The following is a 17,555-nucleotide window of genomic DNA, read 5'->3' on the forward strand; positions in this document are numbered from 1 at the left end:
AATGGCACAGAGATACCCTGAGGAATACCAAACTGGAAAACAAGTCCAGAAGTGCTTTGATTGGTGGAAAAGGGTTTTTTTTAATTATACAAGACAGACAGAAGGGAATCCTTGCTCTACTTTCTGAGGATTGTTTCAGTCCTTCCAAGTGTGCTCTTTTGATACTGAACCTGGTGTGTGCGTCCACAAAAACCTGGCACATGGAAAGGAGCTTCAAGTGTTTCAGAAGGCAAGTGACAGAACCACACCAGCTTGGGCATTTTTAACATTTTCTTAGGGAATGAACCATCATGTGGTCATATGGCCATGCTGGTCAAGTGGGGATTAGAACTTTAACAACTTTAGTACCTACTGTAGCAGCAGCTTCCAGCAGGTAATGTTGGTAAAACTTAATGAGGCACAAGAAAACTTCTGCAGCTCAGGAGAGTCAGGAAGTGCTACTGGTTTGTCTTGGAGTCCAAGCAGCTCCTGGAAGAAACTCAAATAGTAGCAAGAGGTGACCACTTAAGAGGTCAGTGGATGATCCCAAGTAAACAAAGGTACAGTTTAAAAGATATTGCAGCTTTTTGAGTATATCAAAGAGTAGGTGATATTTTTTTTCTGTTTTTTGTCATGACAAACTGCTTTCACGGAGAATATTGACAAATTAATTTTAAACTATATAGAAATGACTGTTGCTACCGTTATTTTGAGAAAGACCAGAAAAAGCAGATCCTCAAAAGGATTCAGGGACGTCTTGCTAGGTGGTGTGGTATTAACAAGTCGTCAAGTCTCAGTACTAAATTTGGCCTCTGTGTTACATTTTCTGAGCTTCCATGACAGATGGACATGACAGGTTAACAGCCTTTGTTGTGAAACAGGAATGCTCCTATCCATTTTGTAAGGAATAAAATGGAGGAACGCTGCCAACGGATCAGAAGGATTTCTCCTAAATTCTAACTGGAAAAACCTGTAGAGCATTCCTAAAATCATCTATAGAACTATGCAATCTTCACTTGAATTAAATTTGGAAAGACATATTAGAACCAGCATTAAAAGAAGCATCCTTTCTCAACAGAAGAATGCTTCCACTGGGACCCCTCTGCTACAGAGCCATTATATGATAAGCAAAATGTGAATTATGTGGTTAAACCAATAAACAAGAACAAGGCACTTCATTTCAATTGCTCATGAGAAACACAACATGAGGAGGTTGATGTTTTCCTTGCATTTTCATCTTCTGTGGATCTGTCAAAATAATTCAGAATTGAACTGTACCGGAAATGCTTCACAGTATGATTATGCTTGAAGTTCAGCAAAGAGCAGCATGTTGAAATTAGTTTGAACTCTCTCCCAGGGAGAGGAGTGATGGACACATTCTTCACTCAGACTACCACGCCCATCTTTAAAAAAAAAAAAAAAAAAAAGGAAAAAAAATAAGGGAGTTCAAGAGCCTACATGCTTCACTGAAAATTTTAAAAAGTAATTGTTATTCATCAGGAGAAATTTAAGTTCCTCCTTTGATTTGGAATACAGATAAAAGCAGTGGCCCCAGTAGAGGTCCTAGGAAAATACACCAAATTCTTCTCAAAAGATACTGCATAGCTGCTGTGCACATAAAGATTTCAATTTCTCTTGCTTAACAAAACAATTTCTCTCCTTGAGTTACTATAAATCCCAGAAAGGCTGTGGACACAAAGTTTACCAGGACTCTGAGCTGGATATAAACTAGAAGTCTTAAATTGCACAACATGATACCGTGTTAGCTCCCAAACATGGATGCACACATCATTCTAAAACACAAGGTCATGTTTTCTAAAAGTGTAAGTTTCTGTTGAGCTAAAGTCTTCAAAGTAAAGGAAATATCCTGCCCATTCTTAATCATAATTGAGAGTGCTCTTGATGTTGTGGACCAAAATAGAAGAAGAGGAAGAAGACGGTTTTCATTTTAGATTCAGTGGCTCTATCAGACAGTAATTTAGTTAATAATTGTATTAACTGAAACATGTGCAGTAGCTTTGGCAGCAAAACAGAAATGCTATACTACAGGAGCCATGCTAGAGCTGTTCAGTGATCTGACAGCTGGTAAAAGACAGACTGGCCTGTATTTGACTTTCAAAACACTTTATCAATCAATACAATCCTCAACCATGAGGGCAACTATCACAGTATAAAATAAATTAGGAAAGTTATATAACAGCCCTAAAGAGTCCTACCTTTTTCACAGGCTTCCATGCACCTGGCTTCATGCAGCAAGACTTTGTTAGTCCACCTGAGTTATTAGCTGAAGACAATAGATTAAGAGGAGATCCAGTGTTTGCCTTGCCTGAAGATTCAGACTCTTGGGCACAGTGCAGACAGAAAGCCCCTGTAGTAGCAGCAGCAGCAGAACTCCAAGAGCAAAAAATTCTGTGTCTCTTTCTTTGTTTACCAGATTTCTGACTCATTCTGGAAAATTTTCTTGAAATACAATGCAACAGAAATATGAAGAAATTATGTTACCAGCTCTGAGCAAGACAGAGCTGTGAGAGAACAGAAGAGAGTAAGTGGAACCTAAACGCCTCTCTCAGGAAGCAGTGCCTGCAGGTAGCTGGAGGTTCAGTTCTTATCACCACTCCTTCAGTTCTTATCAGCACTGCTGTGCTGCAGGCGATTAGCTGAGGTAACACACTGCACATGCCAGCATTGCAGTCACACACACCGCTCAGAAGGAAATAGCACATCCCCATCACTGCACAGGCCTGACCTCAGGAGAGGAGACCATTGCCTACAGCAGGGAACCAGCAGGATGCTAACAAAGTCTACATAGCATTACATGAGTCATGGCAGATATTTTTAAAATTTATTACTACTATTATAATTTTAAAACTGCCTATCTCTAAAATGTCAAGCAAATTTCACAGTCTTGAGAAGTTTTAATCTCTACTGCACACAGAAAATGTTAACAAAATGAACCAAACGTTCCAGAGAAAGTCCTTTAATGCTTTGGTTAAACTACCAAGAATTTCCTACTTTTTAGCCTATTGATCGGAACACATATTAACGCATTCCTCTGACAGAATAAACTCATACCATTTTCATCACTGCTACAATGCCACCTTACAGAAAATGCAACCAGTAGCAGAACTAATTTGCAAAATAAACTCACTCTTTTATAAATGTGTGATTTTGCATAGCTAAAAATCAAGAATAAGAAGGAAACTTAGTACAGTAAAACCCATGTTTCAGTTTCAGAAGGTGCTTTGTTATAGAGAAAATCATCCAAAGCACGTACTATTTAAAGCTGCTTTCTCCTGCATTCATCACGATATTAGCAGTAATAATATATAAATACTTCAATAGATATCAAAATACAGGAAGGTTGATAAATATTGCCCTAAGAAATCAGATTTTCAAGAAGTACAATAAAAGAGGGATTAGGGTAGAGACCTGACTTTTTTCAATCATTATCTTTTTAACACACCTTACAACACCTCTGTGTGGTTGTGTGACTAGACATAGCATTTTACACATGCTAGAACTATATCCATAATATTCCAGTGACTCTGAGAGCAATAGTCTAGGACTAATGACACAGTAAAACTTCTATCAAGATCTTAAAAGGAAGATACACAAATTCGAGAAATGACTGAGCTCAAATAACTCATAAAAGCAGTTGATAAGCTCTGAAATTTGTTTTTGAAAGGGTTAAGTGGATTTAGGATGATTTTTCTGCCCTGCTCCTTCTCATCTTTCCTAAAACATGTCCTAGAAAATAGAAGTAAAAATTAGCACAGCATATTCAAGGAGCTAAACATTTTTTTAGTATCAAATACTGCAAGTATATCGTGCTTGGTTACGTGCTAAGAACAGCCTCAGTGCATTGCTGTTAAAAACAGTTTAATGACATGTGGCATTCAGACAAATCCGTTTCTGGATTTGTAGCACAGCACAGGCCAAATACCAACAGTTAAAATGCCTTCTGAGACATGATGGCTGGATTGACTGGCAAGAATAGGGGCTTCTTAGAGCTCTGGAAAGACTTCAGGGAAAAGCAGTGCTCTGGATACAGCTATCTTCCTTGATGCAAGATGCATACCTCCTGTTAGGACAGCACTTGACATTACCCACTATTTCTCATTTGCATAATATTGCACATTTCCTAAGCTCATGGCACAGTTTTTCACCCTTGTGACAGTATAAATTTGTTGTGTGCTTGGTTTTTTCATTTACCTTCCATTTTATACCACAGATTCGGCTTTTATTAAAGAAATTAATAAATTTGCTGATAAAAATTTATATATTGGCTCCTAATCAAATTCCTTAATTCTTCTAATTGAGTGACTAACACCATATCACAGAGAACAAGCAGGAAGAAAAAATAACGGCCTCAAATTCCTGAGCACATTAAATCTGCTTCCAGGACTCATAAAGAAGTCTGGTGTGGTTACCTGGGCACCATGCATTTGGGCACATGTGAATTCTTCTGGGCATAAACCAAGGGATAACCACAGCAAAAGCAGTGCTACCATAACCATCATCAACTGAAGCCTTGTTTCTTTAGGATACAAAGACCCTACTCAAAAAATACCCTACCTCAAAATCCAAAGTCCTCTTACCACCTCGCTGGGGTGACGGTAACCCAAGCAGGTCCCAGAGAAGCACAGGCATGTGCTGCCCCTTCTCCAGGATTCATTTCCCTTTCACTGGAGATGGAGGGAATGAAGCAAGTATGACCATTTCAGGCTATCCAAGAAAGCCAAGCAAATGAAGGGACGGCTGAAACTGGGGGCTTTGTAGCAGAGTGACAGGGGAAGCAGGATACAACTACTTTAAAAACCATCAAATTGATTTTGTATCTGTTAAAAATCATGTCACAACAATAAGACTAATTAAAGCCCACGATCACAAGTAAAATTTCTACAGGCCAGGTTAGAGAAGTATATCGCATTTAATTGCTTATTTGGACTCTGCAAATGTGATTACATTCAAATGATGGGGATATATCTCAAATGAACAAATAAAAGGCATCAAGAATGTTCAGAATACTACAACACAGAACACAAACAGAAGAGAACTGAAAAACAAAACTGCACCACAATGAACAACCTCCAAATGCCTTTTTCTCTCCTAAGGTAGAACAGCTGCCATGGGTGGATAAGGTATGAGCACAGTACAGCATCTTTCCAGAGGAACTGGCTTCAACAAGCTCTTATGTTTTTAATGCATTACTTCTGAACATGCTCATTAAGGTTTTTTTAACAACCACTTCAAAATATTTCATGTTTTTTCCCCTCCTTCAGGCCACGAACATGTATACACAGTTCTTTTTAACTGTCAGAGCTACGAAAAAATTTGGCAGGCTGGCTGAGAGGTAAGCAATCTTTTTCATAGCAGAAAAACAGAACTAACACTGGCATATTCATGGAATCACAGCTTTGGTTTGAAGGGATCTCAGGAACTTTACCTGGTCCAACCCTCACTCAAAGCAGAGGCTATTCCATATTTTATTTATCAGCAGATTTCTAGGCCTGACTAGTCAGTCCAATTGTGAGCTTCAAACATTCCAACATTGCTTCTTCAAGCTTTAAACAAATAAGAGCAACTACAACTTTTATTTGAAAGGTTAATACTGTATATTTTGACTTTAAAAAAATAAAACTATTTAAAAGCTATTATGTCTACCTAATACATCACTTGGATTTGTATAATGACCCATTAGAGAAACTACAGGATCCATCTTCCACATCATGTACAAGATGCAACAAGAAAGTGAAAATTCACCTCTAAGCTGTCCTATCCATTTATTCCAAGTTCATAAGCAAAAAAAGAGGTAACAATAAGCAGATTTCAGACGAAGTGCCAGCTTACCATTTTTGAAACAATTACTAACAGATAGCAATTATCCTAATAAAATTACAGTGTCTGAGGGTAACAAATTTTTCCTTCTTTTATAAGTTTTTGTAGTCTTCCAGGTTAAATCATTCAAGACATCTTGACTAATGATGAATTTTGCTTGACAGTAAGCAAAACAAACCTAATCTCCCATGTTTAAATAATTCTGACATTTCAGCATTGTTCCATAGGTCTTAGTCATATTTTCCAAAGAGATACTAGTTTTGTAATGCAAGTAAGTTTGAACTTCTCTCAGTGTCAACCTTAAGAACTCATCTGAAAGCCACACACTTAAAATTTAGCTTGCTTGCTTTTACCTGACTTTGAATGATGATTAATACAAACATCACATAGAGCAGATGGACAGTGAAGTTGAAAAATGTCATGTTTTTCTTACAGATTGCACTATTGAATACACACCCTGTATGTATGGGAGACATTCCTTCATCTCATTTATGTATTATTAGTAGCCAAAAAACCTAGAAAGCTGTTACAGAATTGAACTTGTTGTGTTACCTAGAGTTAAGGTTTTAAATTATTTAATTCTTTAGATAAAATTCCTTAACCATTAAATACATAGTCTATTTGATTTGACATCTTACTAGAGCTATGGAATTGATAATTCTTAACTACATTATTGCCCTCCAGAGCTACGCAGCAGAATGCAAACTACATTTTTCAATATTTCACTGTTTCATTAGAACATCTCATATTTAAAATTGCTGGAGGCTCATCACTTGCAAAATAACTTAAATAAATATCAGACCTCATTTAGTGTTTTCATTTTCATGCTTTAATACTAGAAATTATACAGCTCTCTTTAAATTATGAAAATGAAAGCAGACAGAAAATGCCATTCATAAATAAGAGATTATATGAAACCATGCATATATAAACAATTGCTCTTTCTGACTAGCAAGTAACCAGAAAACATGCAGACACAATCACTTTAACAAGTGGCATATTACCTGGGTGGAGCTGGCAGCGACAGAAATGCAGTCAATGAAACCATGTCTCCGAGTGAAAAATGCCACTATCTGCTGCCACCGGGAAGGCTCAGTCCGTAACTCATCTGTTGAGCCTTTCTTTGCCCACTGCTTCAGTTTGGGGCCTACAGAGCTGTGGCTGGAGCCAGTGTTGCCTCGACTGGCGCGAGAATAGAGGAGTGTGTTATTTCCGAAAATGTAATTCATCTCTGCAGCTCTGCAGGTGGTTGCCAGGCAGTCTTAATTCCCTACCAGCTGCTGAGTGGTGAATGAGCAGGGGGGAAAAAAATGCAGATAGAATTACAGCAGCATCGTTTACAAACCAGGAAAATAAAATTCTTGCTAACTGATGCTATTTTTCTTCCAAGGCTTTCCACCCCTTACATCCCCTTTCTACCTCTGATTACAATGACGAGTATAATCTTGAGAAATTTAAAATGTTAAGAAAAAAAAAAAGCAGCAAGCAAAGGTTTTCCTTATTTTGCCTTTCCGGAATGCACAGGATGAAAACCTTGCTTTCTCTTCCTAGCTGCCAACAGATATTTAAGGGAAGCTGGGTAGCAGGTACAGTACAACGTTACAAATTCACAGCTATGAGGATGGTGGTGGATGATAACAGCTACTGGGTGGAGAAAGCACAGATCAAAAATAACCAAGTTTCAATCACTGCCTGTAGAAATATCCAATAGCATCTTTTCACTTCCTTGCTTGCATAAATTATGAACCTGAAGCAAACAAAACAGGGAATATAAAGCAGAACTGCTCTTGTTCACTGATTCTGTCTTTATGAAAACATTCCACAGAGCAAAACTACTTTAACACCATGTTCAAAACAAATATCTAAAAAACAACTGTTTGCTGGTTTCTTCTTGTTTTTCCCCGTTCTTTTGTGCATAAAACAACTATGGAGGGAGCGAATCACAGTGCCACAGAACAGTCATTTTGTGTTGTGTATCAGAGGATGTCTAGTGAGGTTGTTCTGCTGCGGTTTGGGGATTTTTTTAATTATCAAGAGGATCAGAGAGACTAAGATTAAACACTACAAGTCCACACTCTGTTGTTCTTGTTCTGTGAATAACGTGTCACGTTCATAACACCTATGCCCAAATTTCTGTGGCTACTGTAAGCATATTATGAAAACAATAAATACATATCTTTGTGACTCAACATTACTTCTCAAAAGTATAAGAATAATTCAAAACCAAAAAATTCTTACTATTCACTAATGACTTTTCGGTAAGATTATTTTGATCTCCCATGCACATGACAAGCATTACTGTTATAGGTTTTCTCTGCTCTCTTCATAGTAAAAAAGAATTCAGAATAATTATCTGAAAGATTATATGGAACTCAAGTTATCTTACAGAACTCACCATCCAAATTTTTATAGCCGACTATCTTTAAAAAAATCCTCCAGCTCACATCAGAGGGATTATTTAGGAAATCAGTTAAATGTCAAGCTTTCAGTACTAGCTCATCTCTGGAAAGCCAAAAGTTATCAAAACCATTTGTGGCATATTTCTACAGTCATAATCATAGCACCAGGGCAAACATTTTTAAAAAGCAGAAAAGTCTCCATATGATAAACAAAGGCAGAAAAATTCCTTACAGACACATAATTCTAAAAATCCACTGATTCATGATGTGCATTTTAGTGGGGTTACCAAATTCCCCCACATACTTTTTGGGGTGCAACATAATCTGCTGTTTAACAAATTCTTACTGACAGCAATCCTATTCTGAGTTACAGTTTTTTCCTGCTGGCTTCTATTACAAGCAGAAATAAGAAGTACATTAATTGAAATCTGTCGTAGTGAGATCAATGCACCATTTACTTCTAGTAACTAGTACAGCTCAATAACACACCACATGCCAATATTCTGAGCACACCTTTCAGACAGACTTTATTAATATTTATAAAATACAATGGTTTATCACTGTAAGTCATATGAAACTCGGTCTGACTTGTGCCATGTCCTTAAAGCTATGAGCATAAGATAAATAATGGAGGTTGAGAAATGCTTGAGACACAGTAGATACAATGATCCTTTCAAATGGACAAGCTATTTATAATGGGAATTTTGTCACAGGAAGACTGCAGCCCTTCCTGAGCCCTACCTTCTTCCAGACACAGAAAACATACCTAGCCTGAAAAATGCTATGAATTTATTACCGGAGAAATTGATTAATCCCTGGCTATAATTGAAGGTGTTTGGAACAAGGTACAAATGTCATGCTTTGAGTTACAAGTCTTTTTATAAAGAGCCAAGGTGAAAATATTTTTTATATTCTTCTACATTTGGCCTTGAATGTCAACACTGCTATACAGCTTATTAAATATCTTAGAGCACAAGAATTTGTCTAACATTCAAAAGAACTTCTTTAAGAATTCATTTCTCTCTCTGTTTTTCCCCATAGGCTACAAACAGAGAATCACATGGAAGAGTTTGTTTAAAATTCTGGAAGAAAACATAATACATGGACATGCAATCTATCAAGTACCTGGTTTTTTTACTGTTACATCAATCTGTCTGAAGATAAGAGAGGTTTGCTGTGTTTTAAGGCATGAAATTTCTTTCAAGGATGATTCCCACACAGCCAACAATCCGCTATGGCATCAATGACAAAGTCATTTTAGAAATCAGCACTTCAGGAAAGCATCATACGGACAAAAAGCTTCCTGACAGTGAAGCAATAATGATTTAATTTCAACTGAGAGAGAAATCCAGAAAAGTACTTAAGGAAGAGGTTATGCAACCCCACTGGTGATGCAAGCCAGCAATCTGTGTCACCTACACTCCATATGGATGCAATGATATCGAGCAAGATTTGCTGACGCCTAAGCAGACACAGTTGCAGTTATTTGTAGAAGGAGCCAGCACTGTGGTGATGAGACAAACTCTGATTTTTACATGTTACAAAGCAACCTGAAGATAAAGGCAAGGCATAGCTCTAGAGGTGGCACAAAATCAGGATAGCACAAAGGAGTCCAGATTAGAAGAATGGTCACTTGTACAGTTGAGAAATCAGTGAGAGGCAGTAAAAACAAGGGCTCATTTCAGTCAAAGAGCATTTCAACAGAGGGTCAAACATGTACGAGTAGAAACTGGAAAAAGTTCTACTTGCACAGAAAAGGCAATATCCAGAGAAAGGAAAATAATCAACACAGATGTCGCAGCTGGAATTGCATCTGTGAATGCCTCCAGAGTCAGGAGGCAGAACAGGGAGGCTCATTGGAAAACTGCAGGAAGACCTAAAAGGAGTGGAGAGCTTTCATCACCTCTTTTTCATATTCTGGATATTGAACTGATGGGCATAAAATTAAAAACAAAGCAAACAAAAAACATCACATACTAAAACAAAACAAAAAATACTATTTACTGTTAGGCAAGAATTAAGAATTTGCAGATTTGAAAAGACTTCTACCCTGAAATAAAACAGCACATAATTAAGATTTCTACAATAGTACACATATCTGTCTACAGATTAAGAAATTTACTGCAAGATTCATCTGCATTTGTTGTGGCAGCAGAGTAACATTATTTGTTCTGTGGCCAATTAACAAGATATAGTAATCGCAGTGGTTATTAAATGTAAAAATCAATATCAAATATATGGGCTAGAATTCCTCTGACTTAGTATCCAAGCAAATGGGTATTATCAGTTTGCTGAGACAAGTAAAAACATAACATAATGCTCTATTTTAATTTCTCAGATAAAGGTTTCCCGGGCATAACTTTACAAGCAGAATGCACACCCAAAAATTAAAAAGGCACAGGAACAAAACTTGTTTGTGAACAGAAACAGCAGTTATATCTCAATTACCCTTTCTGAACAAAAAACAACAATCCCCCTGAAGCATTTGAAAAGTGTTTTATATTAGTTTTACTACTATTCTGCTAAACAGAGTATTGGCTAAAATAAGCACAGACCCTAAAGGAAAAAAACCTGATTGAATTAACAGAGAAAATTCAAGAATTACCTAAAACAATGGCAGGGACTTATTTTATTTTCAATATCACTTAGGTTTTGACCAAAAAAAATAAGAGACAAAAGAAATGTGCAGAACTTGGATACTCAAACATAAGACTATGCAACTTAAACTCTTCAGGCATGGAAACAAAAACAATACTGAAAACATAGATACAAACTCATGTTTATTTCTTACACTTTTCAGAATTCTAGATTTAATAAACTTTTACTGGCATAACAAGTCTAAGTCTCATTAACAAGTTTATGCAATATTTTAAGCCAAAACCCAGGAGTTCAGGACTCAAATACTATGGAGAAAAAAAATTGTTAGCCCTTTTTGCTAAGAGATGCTAGAAAGTCTATTTTAACTATTAGTTCAGATAGGACTGAAGAATAGTTCTTGACCAAGTGTCATACACATAATCAATAAAAAGGACATATCTTACTGCTGGAACTAACTTATAAGTAAACATCCCATCACAATTATACTATAATGATCTATTTTAGTATAAATATTTAATATAAAAGATCATTACCTTATTACTCACAATACACCTCAGACAACCTACCAATCTGGGCAGATTGAATTGCCTGGTCTTCCGCACCCTGCTCATGAACCTCCTGCCCATCTTTTTGGCATGCCAGACTGATAAAAACATCTTGTGTTTAATGCAAGTCTCCTTAGGCTTGCTTCAGTCATCAAAATGAACCCAACTGCACTGAGAGCTCAAGGAAAATCTGGGGTGAAAACAGTGCAACCTGTTACTAGGATGACTTGATGTTGATTACTGTATCTTAGGTTGTTCTAATGTTTGGATTAATCCGGAGTCCATCTGTTACAGTTTTTCTTTCTTGTCTCTGTTGACAAGAATTTATTGAGCAGATCCATATGGAGAACTGGGCAGATTTGGTCAACTGTTTCTTACTATAAAACACAAACTGACACCTTTGTATATATTTCCACATCTTTAATTACAGGAAGTTTAAGAGCAATAACCTACCAAGAATTTGGGCAATGCATTTTAATTAAAGACTGCATAACAGCTCCTCTCAAGTGTGACCACCAAAGTACAATACTAGTCTAAAAATAAATATGTCTGAGGGTATGGTCAAGTTTTTCTTTATAATTCCCAGTATTCTAGGTATGCTCCTAACACCAGAAGCACTGCCTTTCTGCTGAAGATGGTAAAGCTTTACAAAGCTTTCAATTTAGAAAAAAGTAACAGATTGCAACCTTCTCACAATCATAACCCATCTTGCAAATTACATGATCTTTGATTTCTAAATGGAAACAGTATTTTCATTTTCAGGATAACCTCACCTACCTGCTCAGACTGGAGCAGGACAAGAAAATCTACTGGGGCAAAGAGGAAGTTAAAATTACTTTGACTGTTGGTTAACCTTGAACCTGCACGGTTCAAATCATGAAGACCACTACCCTTTCCGAGAGCAGAAAAACTCTCCCAATTTACAGAGAAGGCCATTTTAACAGCAGCTCCACAAGCACTAAAAGACTTCCGGGGAAGCACTTGAGAGAACAGAGGGGATTAGAGGGAAGACACACCAGGAGATAAAAAGAAGGGAACCTGTTGAGACTACCAGCACAAGATTTGGGTTCACATGGAAGGGAGACTGTTGGCATTGAAGGAAGGATGTGTGAATATGCACATTTATATAACTATTATATTATATATATATATATATATATATATATATATAAAATACAGCTATTTCCATACAGATTAATGGGAAGGAGTTAAATAAAGGTGCTTGTTTGCAGTTGAAGAAAAAGGGCAGAGTAGACAAGCAATGTATGCTGTAATACCTTGATTGGTATAGCCAGAAACCAAAAGGCTATCAGCAGTTGAAAGATTATTTCAAAGTCAGAGGCTGATTATACATCACTGTGTTTACAGGCTGTAAAACAACTGTCACCTGCTAATCTATAGTTCTGAATACAAATTTTCATTTCTGAAATAACCATTCCCTAGTCATTCTCATCATTTTAGAGACTCAGCATTATTAACTCTAGTTTCATTGGTATCTCCTGAGTCAATTCTTTCCCAAACTGAGGGGTCAAACTAGTTCATTCTTCATTCCACAGTAGCTGCCCTCTGTCTCTGACCATTCTTGTTGTTCTTCTTTGAGTATCTAAATTTTCCTTCTTAATCTAGATAATGAATGGTGCAGATTTCTAGAGCGATAAGATAATGCAGTTATATTCCCATTTGCGTCTCTGATTATTCCTTGTATTCCATTTGCCTTTTTGACTGTAAATTGAGTACTGAGATGATTATTCCATTAATCCGTTATAAACCTCAGCTCTTATTCCCCTGAGATGATGCAATGAGAACACAAGTTCTTCCAAGATCCTTCTGGTAACCTCCATCCATGATTACCAACCTTCTTCCTTAACCTTTACTTTCCTTTTGTTGCTGGTTTGGTTTTGGTGGGGCATTTATGTTTGCTTGGGTTTTTTTAACAACTAAATACTAAAATTTTTTTTTCCTTATTTCATGGCAGCTTAAGTTTCTCCATAATCTTTTTTGAGTGCATCTATTGTGTGCATCTAAGAAAACCTAAAAACCTACATCAACAAGATGATCTTTAAGCACATGCTTTAAGGGATTTGTGTAGCAGGAATTCTCTTTGCAATGCATTCACTGCTTTCTCATCTCTAATTTCTCCACATGCTCATTGATTCTGCTCTTTAGAACAGTTTCACCGTGTTTTGCCAGTACAGAAATCAGAGTGAGTTCCAATTTCTCCTCTCCCTTCTGGAAGCTATTTTAAGAACAAGAATCACCTTGCCATATCTCATTCCTGTGATACTACAGTCAGGATAAGTAGGCTGTTACACAGCACTGCAGCACTAATAGATAAGCAGTTTCAAATCAGGGTTAATTTAAAACCATTAAGCTTAAATACCATTAGGTCCTGGAAATACTTTTCCAAAGATGACTAAACATGTGAAAAAAAGCAGGCATACACCGAGTGGGCACAAGATATTTATTTCACAGAGTAAAACTACAGTGCATGTAGTCAGCAGAACTGCTGTGCTAGGATTACAAAGCCTGTCTTGGCAAAGGTTTGGGTACCACTGAGAGACTATTAGACATTTTTTTGAAACTATGTGTCCACTTCACAAAGTGCAGGATATGGGACACAAAAACACAAGCTGCTGCTTCTAAGTAAGAGGAGAAGAAAGGCTGAAGGACATACGTCTCACCCTACAGGCACTCACAGGACTGGGTCAAATAAAATGCCCAACTAGCCTACTGCCTCTCTCAGCAGTGAATAGTGTAGGTGTAGAGTGATCCTTCCCTGCTCAATACACCACCACAAGCTCCAACAGAGGTTCACAGAGCCAAAGAAGGTAAACTCTTGTCTTACTGCTTTTATTCTAATACAAGACTACTTGCACTCCAATGCAAACTGAGCCTGAATATTTTCTCCCAGATCTGACACTGCAAGGTGTAAGCAGAGATAAAGCACAGGAGCACTGACACTGGGCACAGCTACTGCTTCAAAGGTATTCACTGGGTGCGTCACTCAGGCAAAAAGATTCCTTTAGTTAAAATTCAGGGGTAAAACTTCCATCTTTTATTCAATGGAGAACAGTATTTCACTTCAGTTTGAAGCATTTCAATGTTTATGATGCCTTTTCCTAGTCTTAAAATCAAGAATCAAACACGGTTAGAAGGGAAAAAGGTATCTCACCTCTGTATTTATTTCAAGGATCCTAAGGTGCACCATGTCCAGGTGGAATGCGCCAAAATGCACACTGCAATGCACACCCCCAATAGATCAGGTAGATTCCCCAATGAGAGGCTCAAGTGAGCCCCCCTCCCCAAGGAACCATCCCCTGGATGATCCTATCTCAGTTTACAAAATGTGTTCTGGAAAGGACCTTGGTGTCTGGGGCTTTCTGATCCCTAACTATGAGGCTTCTAAGATGTTTAGTCTCCTAGCTTGACAAATCAGTTTAGGAATGTAGGCTAAAAAACACTAAGAATACAAAAGCTATAAGAAGCTATATAAAAGGGGTATAAAAGAAAAGGCAAAAAAAAAAAATCATGGAATCATTCAGAGACAGGAAAACAGTAACTCATTTGCATTTAATGTCATAATATTATGAAGCCATAGTTTTAGTCACTGAGGTAATAACCACAAAAGAGCCCTCCAATTGCTTTAAATGGGCTAACAACATTAATCCACATGTTCCCTTTGGTACAGGGAAGTGGGGATTTTCACTGCATCACCTGAAGCACAAGTGCTCTAGCAGAATACAACAGCCCCAGCCAGAATGACAGGTCTGTGCAGGAGATCAAACAGGCAGCCAGCAATGGGAAGGCAATCCCTGCACTGCCTGACCTGCTCAGCACTGTCTGTCCCCAGCACCCCTAGAACAGGGACGACCATTCCTGTGAACATATGAGGACAGGGAAGTGGCCAACTGTGTGAAAGTGGCCAACATGAAATATGGACATGAGTCCATGATTAGGGAACTACAAGTTAAAGACTTCCTCCACCAATCCCAATCTACTCCTCACAATTCCTAGAGTATGCTGCTACTCCACTGATGATTGCACAAGGCTGTTCTAGAGATACCAAATATTCAACCAGTAGAAAGTCTTTAGCTCCTTACAGATGTACCATTCAGTCAATAATTAACATTTCCATATATAGCATGAATAAGCAATTTTAGGCCCCTTACTAGACTTATAAAACCAGTACAATGTTCCAACTAAAACATTTCTGTTCAGCTGCCCGTATCTGTGACACATGTAAGGAACAAACCGAGTGCAGGCATTTTCCTCACACCCTTTGAAGATTGGTGCTATGGTGAAAATCTCCAGAGACAAATCATCGAAAAAGATTTGATTAAAGACAGAGCTGCAGAGACTTTTCTCAGTCAGTAAATCTAGCCTCCTGTTACCACATGCAGCCACATGATATCATCATTTATAAACTTATCAAATACTTCGAAAAGTTTTTAAGAACTTGTGCAAATTTCAAATGGGAATTATGGCTATAATGGAAATGCATTGAATATTGCAATATTAGGAATTTATTTCAGAGCAAGATATAGATTTATCATACTAATCATGGTATATCTTTCCAGTACAAGTTATGTTTAGCATCTTACAAATTATTACATGTTTTCTTTAGAGCTTCTGTCTTAACAGTGAAATAATAGCTCCAAATACCAACACACAATACACAAATAATACAGAAATATATGGAAGCCCCAATCGGGTTCTACACTTAAATACTGAATTGCCATGCTACATCATATATATATGATAAATATCTGTCATACATAGGTTGCTCTAAATAAAGATTAGAGTCTGGGGTTTTTTTAGTCTTATTGCACCATGACCTGCTATTTTATAGCATTGTAATAATCTGTTATTCAAAGCTTTTTTCCTTGATAGAAAACTTCAGCTTCCACTCCACAGTTTAAAAAGTTGTTTGGTACCATATCATATCAGTGACAGATTGACTTGATTGGAGCTGTTTAATAAAACCAAATTTTAACTCCAAACCCGTCACTCCAAAGGGGCTGTGATCTCACTGTGCTACAGCACTGAATTCAGTGTTACAGTGAAGGAAACCCTGTTGTAGCTCGCCATCTCGTGGCAAATCTGCAGAACAGATAATTTCAGGACTCTCAGGACCACACATTGGAACCACACGTTTCCAGGTGGAATTTGGAAACCCCATACTGAAGAAATTGCGGTACTCGCTGCCTAGCTACCTGAAAATATTCTTCAAAACCTTTGGGACAGAATATTTGTGAAGGATTTGAAGTTTGACCATTTTCACTATCTCTTCATGGTTCTCTACCATTAAATATTTGTTTTAAAAGCTGTTTTACAGCATTAGCGTTCCATTTCATGCAGTATTAGAAACCAGAGGACACAAAACCTCCTGGGCCAAGTTTCCTTCTTTATTACTTGAGACACAGGAAGTAAACATTTCTTCTTAAACTGACAAAGCTCCACTCTAACAAGACCAAACCTGTAAGTCTTACTTAAATTTTAAATCAGCACAGCTAGTGCCTCTTATTTCACTCTTACTACAAACATGCAATATTTTAACCCAATCTGAATCTGAGGTAGTTCTCCTGTCAAGAAGATAAACTGCCTTCAATTACTACAGTACTTAACATTTGATAAATGGCAATCACATACTCATCATCTAAAAATTTGGGATACACATTTGTATTTTTGGTCATCAAAAACTGCTCTTTGAAATAGCATCCACCTGTCCAAGCAAGTTATAAAAGCTGTTTTAAGTCCTAGAGTATTTGAAAACTTCTCTGAAGAACAATATACAAACTAGTCAGAACCAGGCACCTCCCTTCTCTTCTGTTCTTCCATATTCTTGCTCCATACTGCAGAGAGCTTGCTGTAACAGAAGGTATACCTCAAAATCCAATTCTACTGCCCTCGGCAGCATTGCTTAAAAAGCATATTATGATAAAACCACTGACTTCTTCAAACTACTAACTCTGTATTTGAAATTTTAAGTGCATTTAACATTTACATTTAAAACAAAAACCAAACTCCTCTTATTATTTTATTCATGTAATGTTTAGTTTCCTTAAGCAATGAACTATTGAAGAAAGCTGATCAGGATCTTGTATATGAGCCAAGACCTGGTCCTTGCACAGTGCACCAAGCCAACCTACCAAATAAATCACACAAAGCACTCTTAAATCAGAGCTGTTGTTGCTAA

The 17,555-nt window shown here is 37.3% G+C and overlaps 1 protein-coding gene across 26 annotated transcripts in view; it reads right to left on the reverse strand.

Moving 5' to 3' along the window:
• The window catches only part of DLG1 (discs large MAGUK scaffold protein 1), a 149,689-nt gene that overhangs the window by 77,782 nt on the left and 54,352 nt on the right, over positions 1-17,555 (reverse strand). For 2 of the 26 annotated variants that reach the window (XM_032118999.1, XM_032118997.1), the window contains exon 1: positions 6,822-7,388. The exons of 19 other annotated variants lie outside the window; for them this stretch is intronic. In XM_032118999.1, the coding sequence (XP_031974890.1) occupies positions 6,822-7,046 (225 nt within the window). In that variant the 5' untranslated portion in view covers positions 7,047-7,388. Of the gene's footprint in view, positions 1-2,195; positions 2,244-6,821; positions 7,392-11,347; positions 11,456-17,555 lie in introns of those variants that run through there. 5 more of the 26 variants (XM_032118993.1, XM_032118991.1, XM_032118998.1 and 2 more) reach the window with 5 other exon arrangements.

The sequence above is a fragment of the Corvus moneduloides genome, chromosome 10 (assembly GCF_009650955.1).
Source record: "Corvus moneduloides isolate bCorMon1 chromosome 10, bCorMon1.pri, whole genome shotgun sequence".
NCBI lineage: Eukaryota > Metazoa > Chordata > Aves > Passeriformes > Corvidae > Corvus > Corvus moneduloides.